This window comes from Sus scrofa, chromosome 1, assembly GCF_054392235.1.
Source record: "Sus scrofa isolate SSC_HxYL_T2T_F1_AM1 chromosome 1, Sscrofa_HxYL_maternal_Yorkshire_Landrace_v2.0, whole genome shotgun sequence".
Taxonomy (NCBI): domain Eukaryota; kingdom Metazoa; phylum Chordata; class Mammalia; order Artiodactyla; family Suidae; genus Sus; species Sus scrofa.
In genome coordinates, this window is record NC_139383.1 from 108,301,462 (window position 1) to 108,318,738 (window position 17,277).

The 17,277-nt window shown below is 38.1% G+C and overlaps 1 protein-coding gene across 8 annotated transcripts in view; it reads right to left on the bottom strand.

Annotated features, from left to right (window-relative positions):
* Window positions 1-17,277, bottom strand: part of DYM (dymeclin) — a 381,717-nt gene that overhangs the window by 328,883 nt on the left and 35,557 nt on the right. For all 8 annotated transcript variants that reach the window (XR_014808552.1, XM_021092955.2, XM_021092922.2 and 5 more), the window contains exon 3: window positions 2,117-2,169. Coding sequence is in view for 7 of the 8 variants with exons in the window: in XM_021092955.2 (XP_020948614.1) it covers window positions 2,117-2,169 (53 nt within the window). In the remaining variant the exon portion in view is untranslated. The remainder of the gene's footprint in view (window positions 1-2,116; window positions 2,170-17,277) is intronic.

The window sequence follows — 17,277 nt, forward strand, 5'->3', positions numbered from 1 at the left end:
ACACATCTTCCAAAAGTGAAAGAAAAATGAAAACATTTTCAGACCAAAGAGAGAATTGTTGCATACCCACATAGCTCTTAAAGGTTGATATATACATTTATATTTATGGATGTGAAAATAAGTTTCTGAATACTGTTGAGTAAAAACAACATATAAATAATACCACTTACATAAAACTATCCATATAAATAAATACATAATACTCTGAACAAAATCTTAGCAAAGAAGATCAGCAGTGATTTCCCAAACTGGGTAATGCAGGAAAATTTTAACTGTACCACTATACTGTTGGAATTTTTGGAATTAAATATATATATATTAACACATATTTTTGGCATTAACATATATAATACACATACATATATTCTTTTTTTTTTGCTGTTCCCTAAAGTTTTAAATATAGAATGACATACTTAAATACAGAATATCAAGTGAAAAACAAAGATTAAAATAATTGTGCACATGCATATATGTTTGTAAATGTATATCCAAAGAATAAGTAATAGAAGGCAAAACATTAAAAGGGCTATTCAGGGTTGTGGAATTATGAGCAATTACTTCTTTTTTTCCATTTTGGTATGCTTTCCACATTATATTAATAAGTAAATATTACTCCCAATTTTAAAATGTTATTTCTGTAAAAACCCCAAGGTCACATTCAAAGTCATCACCATAATAACTGCATTGATATCACTGTTAAATATAAAATTAATTATCAGCAAGCTGTCAACTTTTTGAAAGCCAGATCTGTTTAGTGCAAAATTCTCAAATCTATTTAACTGCAAACAAAATTCAAGGCAACTATTATGATAACATCTCTATCATTACCAACATAATTTGTTTTTAAAAGCAAAAATATTTCATCAAAGACTGCTTCTGGCAGAGTAACTTATATGGGAGTTAGCCACACAACTTACATGGAGCTTACCCCAAGCTTGATTCAAAACAAGCTTGTTATCACTTCTTAAGTTCCTGTACAACAGGCATTTCGCTACATTATCTCCGATTTTCAAAGTAACAATGACACATATAACTATTCACATCTTTTAAGCATTCACATTTCTTTCCAATAACTACCAAGGGAGTTCCCGTCATGGCGTAGCGGAAATGAATCCGATTGGAACCACAAGGTTGCGGGTTCAATCCCTGGCCTTGCTCAGTGGGTTAAGGATCCGGCATTGCCGTGAGCTGTGGTGTAGGTCACAGACATGACTCAGACCCCACGTTGTTGTGGCTCTGGCATAGGCCGGCAGCTGTAGCTCTGATTAGACCCCTAGCCTGGGAGCCTCCATATGACACAGGTGCAGCCCTAAAAGCAAAAAAAAAAAAAAAAAAAAAAAAAAAAAAAAAAAAAAAAAAATCCAGTAACTACCAAATTGAAAGTATTGATAAATGAGGTCCCAAAAAATGAAATTTGTTGACAGAAATAATGAATAATTATGAGATGCCAGACACAATACTGGATATTTCATATGTTATCTGATTTTCTCCTTCTGAGAACCCTGGAATTTACAGGAGGAAATTCAAGCTGAGCTGATAAGTAGCAGAGCTGTAATTAAGATCATAAAATAATTCCAGAGCCCATGTACTTTACTATAACACCAAGTTGTTACTACTAATTTGAGAAGCTTCCTAACATATTTTCCAATTAATGAGCGATAATTATTCTAGTTAGCATGGCCGACAACAGCATACATAGTACATGTGGTTGACAAAGCAAAGGATGAATGATCCTATATTCTCTAGGAACTATACAGTCAACTACTAAACTAATAATATTTAGGTTTTCTCAGTATTTCGAAATTCACAAAAAGAACAAGCTCTTTGGCTTAGCAGAGTCTATTAGCACTACTTGGAACTAATCACATGTGACTCACTGCTGTTAACTGAATGGTACTCTCTAGTAGCATCAGTGAAAACCATGACAGAATTATTAGTACTATTGTAATTATCATCATCAAAAATATATCACCTCACTAATTCAATTCATATTATACTAATAAAAATTTTAACAGAAATTCTGAAATAATTTCCTTCATACACATACATATATATACACATTACACACACACTCTCTCTCTCTCCCCACCCTTTCTCTCTCATTTTTCCTCCTTACCTAAAGACCTGCAGACTGAAATGGTTGCCTCCTCCAAGAGCTTCAACTCGGTACTAGAGAAAGAAAAGAAAGGTAATTAATAATTATACCCCTATGTACACACTAACCAGTTAAAGGAACATAGAAAGATAAGAAAGACAATTTAGAAGGAAAATACAGTATAGAGTGGTGAACAATAAAATCATCAAAATGAAGTTAAGCTTCTATTCTCAATGTAATTAGAAAATTTACTCAACACAAAACTACTAAAAGAAAACCACTTGGGGCGCCCTACCTAGTGGGTACTGAAGTGGAGAGGAAGGAGGGCTGAAGGGACCTGGAAAAATTCAAGAAAGGTATTCCCAAGCACAGAGCACAAGGCAGGGGTCCCAAGTACCCAGGTCCAAGGGCAGTGCTGATCACAGGATTATAGTTACTTAGAAAAATGTCATTATTTTTAAGAAATACTTTAAGTCTCACAATATCTAATACTTTCAGGGAGTTCCCGTCGTGGCTCAGCGGTTAACAAACCCGACTAATATCCATGAGGACTCGGGTTCGATCCCTGGCGTTGCTGTGAGCTGTGGTGTAGGTCACAGACGTGACTCGGGTCCCACATTGCTGTGGTTCTGGCGAAGGGTGGTAGCTATAGCTGGGACTGGACCCCTAGCCTGGGAACCTCCATATGCCATGGGTATAGCCCTAAAAAGACCAAAAAAAAAAAAAAAAAAACTTTCAAATAGTTCAACAACAACAAAAGGGAAGAAGAGAAAGAGAGCACATGCATAAACCTCAGTAATTTATATAGAGAAAAACAGAAAAAAGATGCAAACTGACAGGAGACACAGAGACTAGAGGGTTTGTTTTTGTTTGTCTTTTTTTTAAGGCCACACCTGCAGCATATGGAGGTTCACAGGCTAGAGGTCTAATCGGAGCTGTAGCCACTGGCCTATGCCACAGCAACCCTGGATCCGAGCCACATCTGTGACCTACACCATAGCTGACAGCAACAACGGATACTTAGCCCACTGAGCAAGGCCAGGGATCGAAGCCACAACCTCATGGTTCCTAGTTGGATTCCTTTCTGCCGAGCCATAACAGGAACACCACAAAAACATTCTTATATTTAAAAACAGAGAAAGCTTCATGACAAGGGATTCAGCAATGACTTCTTGGAGGTGACACCAAAAACAAAGGCATCAAAAGAAAAACATTCGTAAACTGGACTTCATCAAAATTAAAAACTTTTGCACATCAGGGGATACTATCAACAGTGAAAAGTCAACCCAAGAGAATGGGAGAAAATATTTGCAAATAATACACCTGATAAGGTGTTAATACCTAGAATGTATTTTTTAAAAACTCTGGCACAGGACTTCCCATTGTGGCTCATCAGTAACAAACCTGACTAGTATCCGTGAGGACACAGGTTTGATCCCTGGCCTCACTCAGTGGGTTAAGAATCCGACATTGCTGTAAGCTACAGTGTAGGTCTCAGACACAGCTCGGATCTGGCATTGCTGTGGCTGTGGCATAGACTGGCAGCTGCAGCTCTGATTCGATCTGTAGCCCAGCAACTTCCATATGCCATAGGTGCAGCCCTAAAAAAACACTCTGAAACAACAAAACCCAATTTAAAAATAGGTAAAGGGTTCAGACAGACATTTCTCTAAAGAAAACATAAAAATTGCCAAAAGGTTTATGAAAAGATGTTCAACATCATTAGTCATTAGGGAAATGTAAAACAAAACCACAATGAATACCAGTTCATACCCATTAGGATGGCTATTATTTCTTAATAGCAAAAAGCAGAGCAAAGAAGAGAAAAGGAAAGGAGAGTAAGTGTTGGAGGGGACATAAGTAAGTAACATGCCCTTGTGTATTGCAGGTGGGTGTGTAAAATAGTACAGGTGCTGTGAAAAACAGTAAGCCAATTTTTCAAAAAATCAAATATGGTATTACCATATGATCCAGCAATTCCACTTCTGGTTATACATATACCCAAAAGGATTAAAAGCAGGGACTCAAACAGATATATTTGTACACTGACATTCACAGCATTACTCACAATAGCCAAAAGGTGGAAGCAACCAAAGCGTCTGCTGACGGATGAATGATGGCACTAAATGGGGTATATACAGACAATGGACTATTATTCAGCCTTAAAAAGGGAAATTCTAACATGTTACTTTGAAAACATTACACTAAGTGAAATAAGCCAGTCACAAAAAGATAAATATTGTATGATTCCACTTATATATAAGGTCCCTAAAGTAGTCAGATTCATAAATGGTGGTTGGCCATTGGTGTGGTTGGAGGCAGGGAGGTGGGAGGGGAGGGAATGAGGAGTTGGTGTGTGGTAAACTCAGAGTTTCAGTTGGGGAAGATGAAAAAGTTCTAGAGATGGAGGGTGGAGACAGTTAAACAACAGTGTGAATGTACTTAATACCACAGAAGGGTACACTTTAAAATGGTTAAAATAATAAACTTTATGTGGTGCGTATTTTGCTACAATAAAAAAAAAAAAGTGCCTTCCAATTCCAATTCAACTAGTTACTAGCTATGTAAGCTTAGGATAGTTTCTTAACTCTTTATGCCTCATATATAAAACAGAGATGATAGTAATAACTGTACCTGCTTCAAAAGTGTTATCATTAAATTATGTAATAGGTATAAGAGCACTGAGAACAGTGCCTGGCACAAAATAAAATCTCAGTAGTAGTAGCTATTACAGATTCCAAAATACACTGCTTTTTTCCCAGTTAGTAAATTAAAATAATGCTTTACATTTGTATAACTCTTAAATGTTTTTCAAAGCACTTTCCAATTTATTAGCACATTTAAATTCCATTAAAACCTTTTCTAATGAGCAAGCCCCTCATAAACCCAATTTTAATAGATAAGCAAACTGAAGCTTCCAAGGACTTTAAAAGTAACATTCCGGGAATCAGAAGATTAGGAAAAACAAGAACCAGCCTTAGAGCCTGGTGACTGGTTTAAAAATTTGTGTTCTGCTCTGCCAATACACATGGCACACAGCAAATCCTCCAAATGGGCAAGTCTTCCATGGCTAGTTTAAAAATCCTACCTCCTAGGGTTCTCTGCTGTGGCTGATGAAGCATACTTTTAAAAAGAGCAATCCATAAGCATTAAGGCTTATGACAAGAAAATTTTAAGAGAAACTATGAAAAAAAATGGATTGCTTTAGCTAGTTCCAGAACTATGTTGTCCAATGTGGTAACCCCTAGCTACATGTAGCGGCTGACTACTTGAAATGTGGCCAGCCCAAACTGAGGTGCACTGAGATATAAAATACGTACCAGACTGTTGACTGCAAAGATTTTTTTTTTAATAGAAAATACTTCATTATTAATCCTTACGTTCATGAAATTATAATATTTGGGATCTATTGGGCCAAATGAAATATATTGTTGAAGTTAATTTCACCTGTTTCATTTTACATTTTTAATGTGGCTACAGACAATTTCAAGTACATTCAAATCTCACCTTTTATTTCTATTAGAACTGCTCTAGAACTTGTCTCCCAGCAACTGAGGACAGGACCATATGAATGTAGTATTATACATACATACAAAGCTAAAACTCACTAATTACTTCAAGGAATATGCCATTACCTTAAGAATCTCAAATTATATCCATATTCAGAAAGATAAATATCTTTTCAAAGTAAATCTTTAAGTTTCTTCTAAGATTGCAAATTTTTTAGCCAAAATAACCTAGAAATAATTCTACGGTGCTTACATGTCCCTGATCTTTATCATTATAGTAGATATTGGGGGAGTGTCTGCCCATTATCTGTCTGCTGCCCTCCCCATCCTTTTCTTCTTCCTTCCCACCTACTCCTCAGTGGTGAGCAGAGGCACACAGCTTATTCAGTCTGACTCCACTCCCTGGCCATAGATGACTGGATCAGAGACAGGCATCGAATAAAAGCTATGCCAGAGTCATAGGTAATTTGGAATTGAGATGGAAAGGTTTTCCACCATGGAGAGAACTGGGCTACAGAGCTGAGGGTGACAGGAAGCCATCCTCTAGCCACTGAGAAGCAAGGATAAACAGAAAGGACTCTCAAGATTCCTGCTGGCCTTCCAATTCTTGGGACCAGCTCTTCCTGAAGCCCAGCTATGTTTCTGATCTTGGATTCCAAGAGACAGCCCCGTCTCTTCATCACACAGGGCCCTCTTTCTGGCATATGCTAAATCAAATTAATTTTTGTTAATAACCAAAAGGCTCCTAATTAATAAATCACGGTGGTCATATTTAATAATACACATTAGTAGTTGGCAAGAAGTGGGAACTATGAATTACTCAGTTTATGGATTACTTGGGCAAAAAATAAAAGTAAAGAGGTATAAAATGCAAAAGATTGTAAAGAGTTTTATGAGGTTAATAACTAGACCACATGCATAAAATCTGTTTCACTGGTGCTTCTACTTTCCTCAGTCAATAACACTCTCTTAAAACCAGCTGGACCCATGAACTTCAATTATATACATGTGGCTATAACCTTCAAAAGCTTTGGAATCTGTTTGTTCAACAAACACTGCCTGGATGCCCAGGACATGCTGGGCTCTGTGAAAGATGCTGCCTCTGCCTCCAGGCTACACTGAGGCATGAAGAAGTAGACAGACTATCTGGTGCAGGGAAGAATGGAGATCAAGCCTGGCCCTGTGTCTGGGTTTACAGGAGTACACCCAACCTACCTATTAGCAGTCAAGGTAGGCATCCTGGAGGAAGTAACTGTCTGTCCTAAAGAAGCAAGAGAAGGCAGCTGCACAGACAAAAGGGGGAGGGCTTTCCAGACACAAGGAAGAGTGTATGCAAGGGCACGGCGGTCACAGAGAGCCTGGCAGGCTCTGGGAAGCAGAGGTCAGTAAACTACAAACCTGGAATAACATACTACACGGCTAGAGTGCAGAGTTCGTTTCTCAACTCATTCTCAACAGAAAGATATTGAGTATTTCCCAAACAAAAAACAAACAGGGTTCCAATTTCTTTTTAATATAACATCAGCCTGAAAAAATAACTCCACCAAGTACTAGTGAGGTTGGAATGAACACTTTCTCCAGGAAGCCACCTCTGAGCACCAAAGGCCAAGTAAGAAGCCTGGTTTCTATCCCCAAAGTATCTAATCATAAAACCAAGCACATAGTAGCAAGACTGCCAAATTATCTGTCTGTGGCCCCCCTAGATTATGGACTCCTTACTCATCACAGAGTTCCCAGCCTGGTGCAAATCAGGCACTTAATAAAAATGCACTGAACCAATGAAATCCTCTGTCAGATACTTCATTCATCAGGACAAAATTCACTCCTTCCCTGGCCCTCAAGAGACACTATACACTCTCCAGATTTCGAGGCAACATTTGCCCCCAAGCTTAAATTTTTATTAAGATATTTTTAAAGTCACTTACTTGTTTCCAAATGTAAAATAAGGTATCTTTTGGAAGCAACCTGGGCTGTCATTTGAGGATGAAGGGATAGGAAAGGCTGGGAATTAGCCCATCTTTATTGAAAAGCTCTGCCTTGTGGTGAACCAGCCAGCACCAGCCATTCTGTACTGAGGCCCATCAAGCCTGGGGCCCCTACACACAGCCATGGTTCTGTAACAGCACCATAGCTATCACCTCCTCAATGACTGCCACTACAGGTCAGAGGCATCTTGAGTGTCCTGAACATAAGCTCCATGAGAACAAGGGAAATGTTTCATTCACCTGCATGTCCCCCCGCACCATGCCTGGTACAGTGGCTCAGCCAGAAGGAAAATGCCTGGTAGTGACCTATCAAATCACGGTCTCATAGAGCTCTGCTTGTTGCCATATCCCTGCCATTTCTGCCCTCTGAAGTTCTACAAAGGAAATCAGCCAGGCAACCCCTGCCAAAAGCAACACACTGATTGTTATAATAGAATTCCTTTCCTCCCACCCCTCCATCCAATTTTCTACACTTCTTGGAACATTTTAAGAATAATCTTCTCTCCCATTTGCTTGATTTAGAGCTAAAATGAGGTGGTGAGCAACTGGGGTGGTTGGTAACTGTCGCTGCCTGTTATAGGCATCTATGCACAGTCCTGTTTAGTCAAACAAATGAGCTCAGATGTTCTGGCAGCAGACAACTAACAAATCATCATTTGCAGTAAATAAAAGTAAAACTGAACTGCAAAAGATGCCAATGTTTCCAAGACAATTACAATTAGAAACCGAATGCTGTTTCTGAAAGCAGATTTGGGGCATTGGAAGCAAACAAAAAAAGGGCAAAAAGGCAGCAAATATTCATATCAATACAGATTAAATAGATTAATGTCACACAGAGGTCTTCAAATGTCCTGTATACCTAAATTCCACAACTAGCACAACTTGGAAAATATCATTAATGAGAGACTGGGAATAAACACTTAAAACTGGAAGTCAAAATTTGCTAATGAACTAAACTCTAGATAAACAATCATATTGATCCAATGGCTGTGTTGGAACCAATCCTTAGCTGTAACAGCAGATCAGGCTCCTCCTCCGGGCTGCTATCATTCCAGCAGCAACAGAAACAGATGGACTCACAGAACAGGAATCTCAGTTTTTTCGGGTGATGTCCCAGTGGACAATGAGACCAACGGGACTGGAGAGCTATGCCCAAGAACCTCGCACTCACACACCAGGGAATTTGAAACTGGTCTAGGGATTTTTTCCAGTTTTAAGATCCTTCACTGGGTTTCCCTGAAGATAACTGAGCAAGGAAGAGGTTATTAAGATTTTTCGGAGTTCCCGTCGTGGTGCAGTGGTTAACGAATCTGACTAGGAACCATGAGGTTGCGGGTTCGGTCCCTGCCCTTGCTTAGTGGGTTAACGATCCGGCATTGCCGTGAGCTGTGGTGTAGGTTGCAGATGAGGCTCAGATACCGCGTTGCTGTGGCTCTGGCGTAGGCCGGTGGCTACAGCTCCGATTCGACCCCTAGCCTGGGAATCTCCATATGCAGCGGGAGCGGCCCAAAGAAATAGCAAAAAGACAAAAAAATATATATATATATTTTTTTCACAACTACAGGAAAGTTCCTGAACATTACCACTGCCATTGCTGGGCTATATCCTAAGTCTATTCCCTTCCCTACTTTGATTTCACAAACAGAACCTCCCTCAGGAGAGAACTGTCATCACCCTCAACTTCGCACTCTCCACATGTTTCAGTGAGTTTCCACGACGAAATTCCCCAAGGAATACCAATGACACAACTGGATTACTCCCAAGTTATGTCCCAAATAATCAATGAAATCTCTGCCACCTCTGCAGAGTGCACCAACATACACCATGACAAAGTTCACTAACTGGGGAGTGTGGGTGGCAGAGAAGACTGGAAAGGTAAAATGAAGCAAAAGAGAGAAGAACCTCAAAGCCATGTTAAGGAATTTGGGTTTTATCCTACATAAAATGGGAAGCCGGTAACCACAGAATCAAAGATATACACTAACAGAACGCTTAGCAGCAGCAAGGTGCCCAGGTATACATCAGTTAAATGTTCATTCTCAGATTTTTGGCAAAAAAACAAAAAGATAATGTAAAGAGCAACAACAATGCCTCCAGTAGTACATATGATAAAGCCTAACCACGTGCTCACAACATCTACTATAATTAATCATTGCTGCCAACTACTGGGCCAACAAACTTGGATAAACCACTAACTGGTACTAACAGCAGAACACAATCAAGTGTGTAATCTTTAAAAATTCTATGAGCTAATAATACACCAAAAAACCACTAACAGAAATAATAATGGATGACTCTGTACCCATTTAGAGACAGGTCACTTTCAATACTTACCCTCTGAGTGTACTAAGCCTCAGTTTAACCATTACCATCAATTATCAAACCCATTCCTGCACACTGCCACATGGATTTCCCGTCACTCGCACTACTGAAGATAATGTATATGCCCATATAATAGAAAGAGTACAGACGCCTAAGCCACATATTTAAATTCCTGCTTCCTCATTCCTAAGTATATGACCAGCCAAGACACTTCATTTGAGAGTCTCTGTTTCCTTACACATAAAGTGGAGGTAAGGATGCCACCATCTCATAGGATAGTTGTGAGAACTACATGGCGAAGCATGGAAAGTACTCAGCACTCAACTCAATAAAGAGAAGTTCCCTAACCCCTCAATAGCAAAACAAAACAATACCACAAGTGAGAAACTGTCAACTCTGCGTATATTTATCCCTTAATATGTCTTACAGGTAATTTGCCAGTTGTCGCCTTTCTTCCCCCACTGAGGCAGAGGGGAAGTATAAAGCATAATTTAGTAATTTTTGAAGCGGTTTTACATTTTGAAATAGTATCAAAACAGCTGTGTCAAAAAACTGTAGGTGAGATGCTTTGACTTTATTTCCATTAATATGTTACTATAATAGAAATATAACCCTAGTGGCTTACAATGGAAATCAAGATTCCTTATTCATCTAGCAAAAATTCTCAGTATTAAACAACATTTAACAAGTAGCAGAAAAGAAACTTAAATCTAGGTAAATTTTTTCCTTTATACAAAGAAAATAGTTTTTATTTATTATTGTAAAAATGAACCACGCTAAAACCATGATGAGGTAACACTATCAGAACTGCTAAAATAAAAAAAGAGTGATATCATCAAATGGTTGGCAAGAATGTAGAGAAATTGGCTATCACATACATTACTGGTAGGAATGTAAAAATGATACATCCACTCTGAAAAATTGTTCTGGGAGTTTTATATAAAACTAAACATTAACCATATAACTCAGTAATTCCACTCTTGAGCATTTATCTCAAAGAAATAAAAACTTATGTTCACACAAAAACCAGTACACAAATGTTCAGAGCTGCTTTATTCATGATAGCCAAAAACTAGAAACAACCCAAATGTCCTTCAACAGGTCACTGCTGAAACAAACTATGGTAAACACACAACATAGACTACTACTTAGCAATAAAAAAGAATGAACTATGATATACACAACAACTTGAATAGATCTCAAGGACACTATGCTGAGTGAAAGAGCCTACCTCAAAATGTTACATATTATATAAGGAATAATATGATAAATGATTCATTTATACGACTTTCTTGAAATAACAAAATTCTAGAGATAGAAACCTGATTAGTGGCTGCCAGGGGTTAGAGATGGGAAAGGCAGATAGAATGGATGTGGCTGCAAAGGGAAAGCACAAGGGAGCCTTGCTGGGCTGAAACAATCATATATCTTGACTGTGGTGGTGGTTACACATGTGATAAATGGTATGGAGCTATGTATGTGCACACAAATGAGCGCATATCTAACTGCTGAAATCTCAATAAACTTTGTCACTTTTACCAATGTCAATTTCCTGGGTTTGGCACCCAACTATACAGTTATGCAAGATGGTACCAGGGGGGAAAACAGAGAAGGATGCAAGGAATTTCCTTGTACTTTTTTCTGCGGGGGGGGGGGGGGGGCAACTTCCTGTGAACCTATATTTCAAAATATTTTTTTGCGTGTCTTTTTGTCTTTTCTAGGGCCACGCCCATGGCATATGGAGGTTCCCAGGCTAGGGGTCTAATTGGAGCCTATACCACAGCCACAGCAACACAGGATCCGAGCTGCATCTACAACCTACACCACAGCTCACGGCAACGCCGGATCCTTAACCCACTGAGCAAGGCCAGGGATCAAACCCGAAACCTCATGGTTCCTGGTCGGATTTGTTAACCACTGTGCCATGACAGGAACTCATCGAAATAATTTTTTTAAGAAGAATCATGGAGTTCCCATTGTGGCACAGCAGAAACAAATCTGACTAGGAACCCTGAGGTTACGGGTTCAATCCCTGTGCCTCACCCAGTGGGTTAAGGATCCAGTGTTTCCATGAGCTGTGGTGTAGGTCACAGACAGGGCTCAGATCCTGCATTGCTGTGGCTGTGGTGTAGGTCTGCAGCTATAGCTCCGATTCGACCCCTAGGCCTGGGAACCTCCATATGCTGTGGGTGCAGCCCTAAAAAGCAAAATATAAATAAATAAATACAAATAAAAGCTATAAAACTTAAATAGAAGTTATATAAACATATATACTTTTTATATACATACATACACAATTTTGCTTGAATGGGTTTATGCTATATGAATGTTGTCATAACTGGCTTTTAACAAACACTTAATATGCTGTGGTCCACATCTATAAACACATGATCACAGCTTTTTTGGCATGCCTAAAATTCCCCGGCCAGGGATTAAACCCAAGGCATAGCAGTGACAGTGTCGTACACATGATCATTATTAATGACTGTGTACTGTTTCAGTGTGCAGATGCACCATTTTTATGTGTTTGTTCATTCATCCAATCTCCTTACTGGCAGAAACTCAGATGTTAGCAATTTTCTGTTATTATAAACATTGCTACGAACGTCTTTACACATACATCTGTCTACATATATTTCTGAACTTGTCCAATCATCTCCTTAACATAAACTCTAGAAGTCAAATTGCTAGGTCAATGACTCTTCTGATGAATACTGTAAATTACATTCCAGAAGGATTTAACCAATTACCATTCCCACCAAAATGCATAACTGTGGCTTTAACCCACACATACTCCTAAATCTGCAAAATTACAAACCCAGATCTTCTGACACCAAATCCAATGATTTTTTTATTCAGATAAGCATGTGTTGACAGTAAGCAAGCATAAGAACCTTCATGACAAATACAGATTCTTTTTCCCCTCTAAAATGGCCTACAGAAAAAATAAAATAAAATGGCCCACAGAGAAAATCAAGGAGGATATGGCATCTAATTGGCAAATTATCACACCATTGTTAATTTAAAACAAGTTCAACACCACCTGAATTCTTTCACTGTACCAGGCAGTTGATTTCTGTATTAACTAACATGGAAGGTGGGGTACAGAGAGTTTACAACTTCTTTCTATTTAAACTCCGTGTTATAAGCCTCTGGCATGACAAATAACTCTGGCCTTAACTTGAAGCATGGTATAGTGAAGAGGATACAGAAATGCACAAAAGAAAAAGAAAAAAAATATGAAGTAAAAATGATGTGGACAGTATTTTTTTCATTATAAAAAGGGATAATCAACTATATCACCCACTTATGCAGAATATGTGTCCGAATGTCATCAGCCACAATTCATGAGGTGACAGAAGAGAAGAAAAACTCCTCTAGCCTTGATGGTTAGATCTGCTCTCTTGGGGGAGACCCTGCCATTAGTTTGTGCGTGAAAATAAAAAGAGCACAGCTCAGTGGTACAGCACATATCCCTTCATTCATCAACAGAGTACCACTGTTAGATGGCAAGCAGTTTTCCAAAAGTGACAAACAAGAAAGAACATTTGTCAGTAGGGGGAAAAAATTAAATTTCATATGAAGCCTGTAGTTCAGGAATTCAAGTTCCTACAACCAAAATAAATATATAACATAGGCCACCTTAATGAACTTAATACCTATTCCTGATCACTGTCACACATGAAAATATGTAAGATTTATTTACAGTATTTTAGTCAGCTGGTATAACAGGTCAGACAGGCTACAGTTGGCAAATTAAAAATACCCACTGGTGTTAACAGAAACAACATATTTAAGCAGATAATTTTAATCGATGACCTGTGACCTATTTCATGGCACCAACTTACAGCACCAGAAGGAATTGTTTGTGGTCTTTTAGGCAGTTTCTACCATGCAACATTTATTTTTCTGTTTCAACTTTCTCTTTTCTATCAACCCATCTGTCTCACTCTTCATCTGTCCACACTTCCGATTTTAAGTAACATAAGAAATGGAGGAGTTCCCATCGTGGCTCAGTGGTTAACAAATCCGACTAGGAACCATGAGGTTGGGGGTTCAATCCCTGGCCTTGCTCAGTGGATTAAGGATCTGGCGTTGCCGTGAGCTCAGACGCAGCTCGGATCCCAAGTTGGCTGTGGCTGTGGCTGTGGCTGGCAGCTACAGCTCCAATTAGACCCCTAGCCTGGGAACCTCCATATGCTGCGGGAGCAACCCTAGAAAAGGCAGAAAGACTGGGAAAAAAAAAAAAAAAAGACAGAAATGGAAATGCCAGGCTATGGTGTTGGCCCTCAGGGATTTAAGAAAAAAGAGGAGTTCCCACTGTAGCACAGTGGGTTAAGGACCTGGCATTGCTGCAGCTGTGACACAGGTCGTAGCTATGGTTTGTATTCGATCCCTAGCCTGGAAACTTCCATATGCCACAGGTACGGCCGAAAAAGAAAAAGGAGGTTGAATAATACATAATCTTAGAAAAGAAGCTTACCAACTGGTTGTAGAACAATAACACAACTAAAAAAAAAAATTACCATATTCTCATACACAGAAGCAATTTGAGTTGCAGATTTTAAATCAGATTTTTAAAAAATTTATACTACAGAGAAAAATAATTTATTTTAAAAAACTAAAATTGCAACTAAGTATTTATACATTTAGCAGATTTTTGGTAATTTGAACTCTACTAATTTAGGTTGTTTGGCTAAATTGAGTTGAAACTGACTTTTTAAAGAAAGTATTTCAACATGGGAGGAGGAGATTTAGGAAAAGAACTCTTTAAGCTTCTACAAAAGAAATGCGTTCAAAGACTCTAGCATATTAATTGCTGATATACAAATAAATTTGCTCATTAGCTTACAACTTGTAATGTGTATAGACTTACATACTATTCAGAGTTCTCTCACTTTGATTATTTCATTTGATTGCTTTTAAAAACCCTGAGAAGTTGACTAAAGAAATAGGAGTATCTTCATTTTACAAGAGACAGAAATAGAAAAGCTAAGTAACTTGTTCAAGGTCACAACATAAGAATACACATATCTAGCTTCTAGTTTAATATTCTTTAACTATGAATACTATTTAGCTACTTTATTAAGGCAAAGTCACATAATATCAAACTAAAACATTACCACTAACTGGAATTTCTATATATACCTAAAAGAAGTTGTCACAGATGTATTATATATATATATATTTTTTTTTTTTTTTTGTCTTTTTGTCTTTTTGCTATTTCTTTGGGCCGCTCCCACGGCATATGGAGGTTCCCAGGCTAGGGGTCGAATCGGAGCTGTAGCCGCTGGCCTACGCCAGAGCCACAGCAACGCGGGATCCGAGCCACGTCTGCAACCTACATCACAGCTCACAGCAACGCCGGATCGTTAACCCACTGAGCAAGGGCAGGGACCAAACCCACAACCTCATGGTTCCTAGTCAGATTCGTTAACCACTGCGCCACGACGGGAACTCCGAATTTATTTATTTATTTATTTTAATATATATTATTAAAATTGTATCTATGTTATGATTTAAATCACTTAAAAATACGTGAATGATAAAGAACTAGAAAAAAATAGAAAAAATTTCCAATAAGGAAAATGGTAAGATGATAGGTTAATTTTTTGTAATTGCTTTGAAATCATAAACTATTGTTTGGTAAGGAAGCTAAATGTCATTATACATTCCCTATTTCACAGCTTTCAGTAATTTACACTGGTTTTACTTTACTTTTAAGCACACCAATCTCATGTGAATCCAATAATGAAAGATGATAAACTCACAGTTCAAATCTTTTAATGAAAAGCAGATGAACAGAAAGTTGTTGGGGGGAGAATTATAGATTTCTGAACACTGACTGGCTGAATGATCAAAGTAGCTGTAATTATGAGGTTTATAAAATAAACACGGAAAATTCTTAAGTCTTCTTCACTGAAAATTCCACCATAAAATTACTTCAAAATTGATATTTTATATTAATAATGTCGTTTTCAGCCCACAACACACATTCTCTAACAAGTTATGTTTGTCAGTTTGAGACACAACCTGAGTAAAATCAACAAGTAACCATTCAGAAAAGCATAGAAGCACTTCTGAAGACATTTTTCCCCTTACCTTAGCAAAGAGAGAATTACAGAAATCATTCACAAAACTGACAAGAATTAGCCCATTCAGTGGTTAAACTGTGGGAATGTTAATGTTTTAAAAGAACCTATTCATAGGAAAAAGTCAAAGGATAAAAACTGCATATAAATTTATGATGGCAATTTTTAATGCACCAAGCAGAACCAAAAAGTATTTATATTCATGTGATTCACAGACAATCCTATGTGTTGTCATTCAACTGCAAAAATGAAAGAAAGTATAACTATTCAAATGTCGAAATTTCAGCAATTACCATACAAGGTCATATTGCATTTATTTTCTCAAGAAAGCAACAAAAGAAATGGCTTAAAACTTCAGATTCCAGGAGCTCCCATCGTGGCACAGTGGAAACAAATCCAACTAGGAACAGTGATCCCTGGCCTCACTCAGTGGGTTAAGGATCTAGCGTTGCCATGAGCTATGGTATATAGGTCTCAGACGTGACTCAGAACTGATGTTGCTGTGGCTGTGGTATAGGCCAACAGCTATAGCTCCGATTGGACCCCTAGCCTCCATATGCCACAAGTGCTGCCCTGAAAAGCACAAAAACAAACAAACAAACAAACAAAACCCTTCAGATTCCAACCAAAACAATGAGAAAAGGAAAGACAGGAGCAAAACTTACTTTCCCCCTTATTTTAATGCTTTAAACAGTGTTAGTTTTGTTTTCTCCCATTTAAACTTCTAGTTGAAAAGAGCAAACAATCCTGAGCAAACTCAAGCATCTTCTAAACTGATTTTGCATACAAAGGTATAAATCAAAGAAAGGGAAATAAAGATTCTGACTCAAGATATAAAAAATGAACTCTTCTGGTCCCTCAATTTGAGAAAATGAGATGCCAGTAAAAGTCTCAAGTTATTTATTCCCTTGGTAAAATGACCTTGTACACTATTTTGGTCACCATTCAAGTAAACTTATTATGAAAGAATTAGAGAGTTTAGAAGATGGTTTAGGAGTTATCCCAAGCCCACCTCAATGACAGAGCAGATTGTTCCAGCTTGAAAAATTCTACCAAAATTGTACACAGAGTGTGCCAAAGAGAATAAAAATATAAAGGTGGAGACAAAAATTCAAAGAAAATATTTACAACCACTTAATTGTTTGTCAGTTAAAAACTTGTGACCTAAATCAATAAAAGTCTCTTTTCCTGTTTCACAACTGAGGAAGCAGGTTAAGAAACTCTGGGAAAGGATTATTCAGGCAGCTCTCCATAAACCAAGAAGATGCACTCCA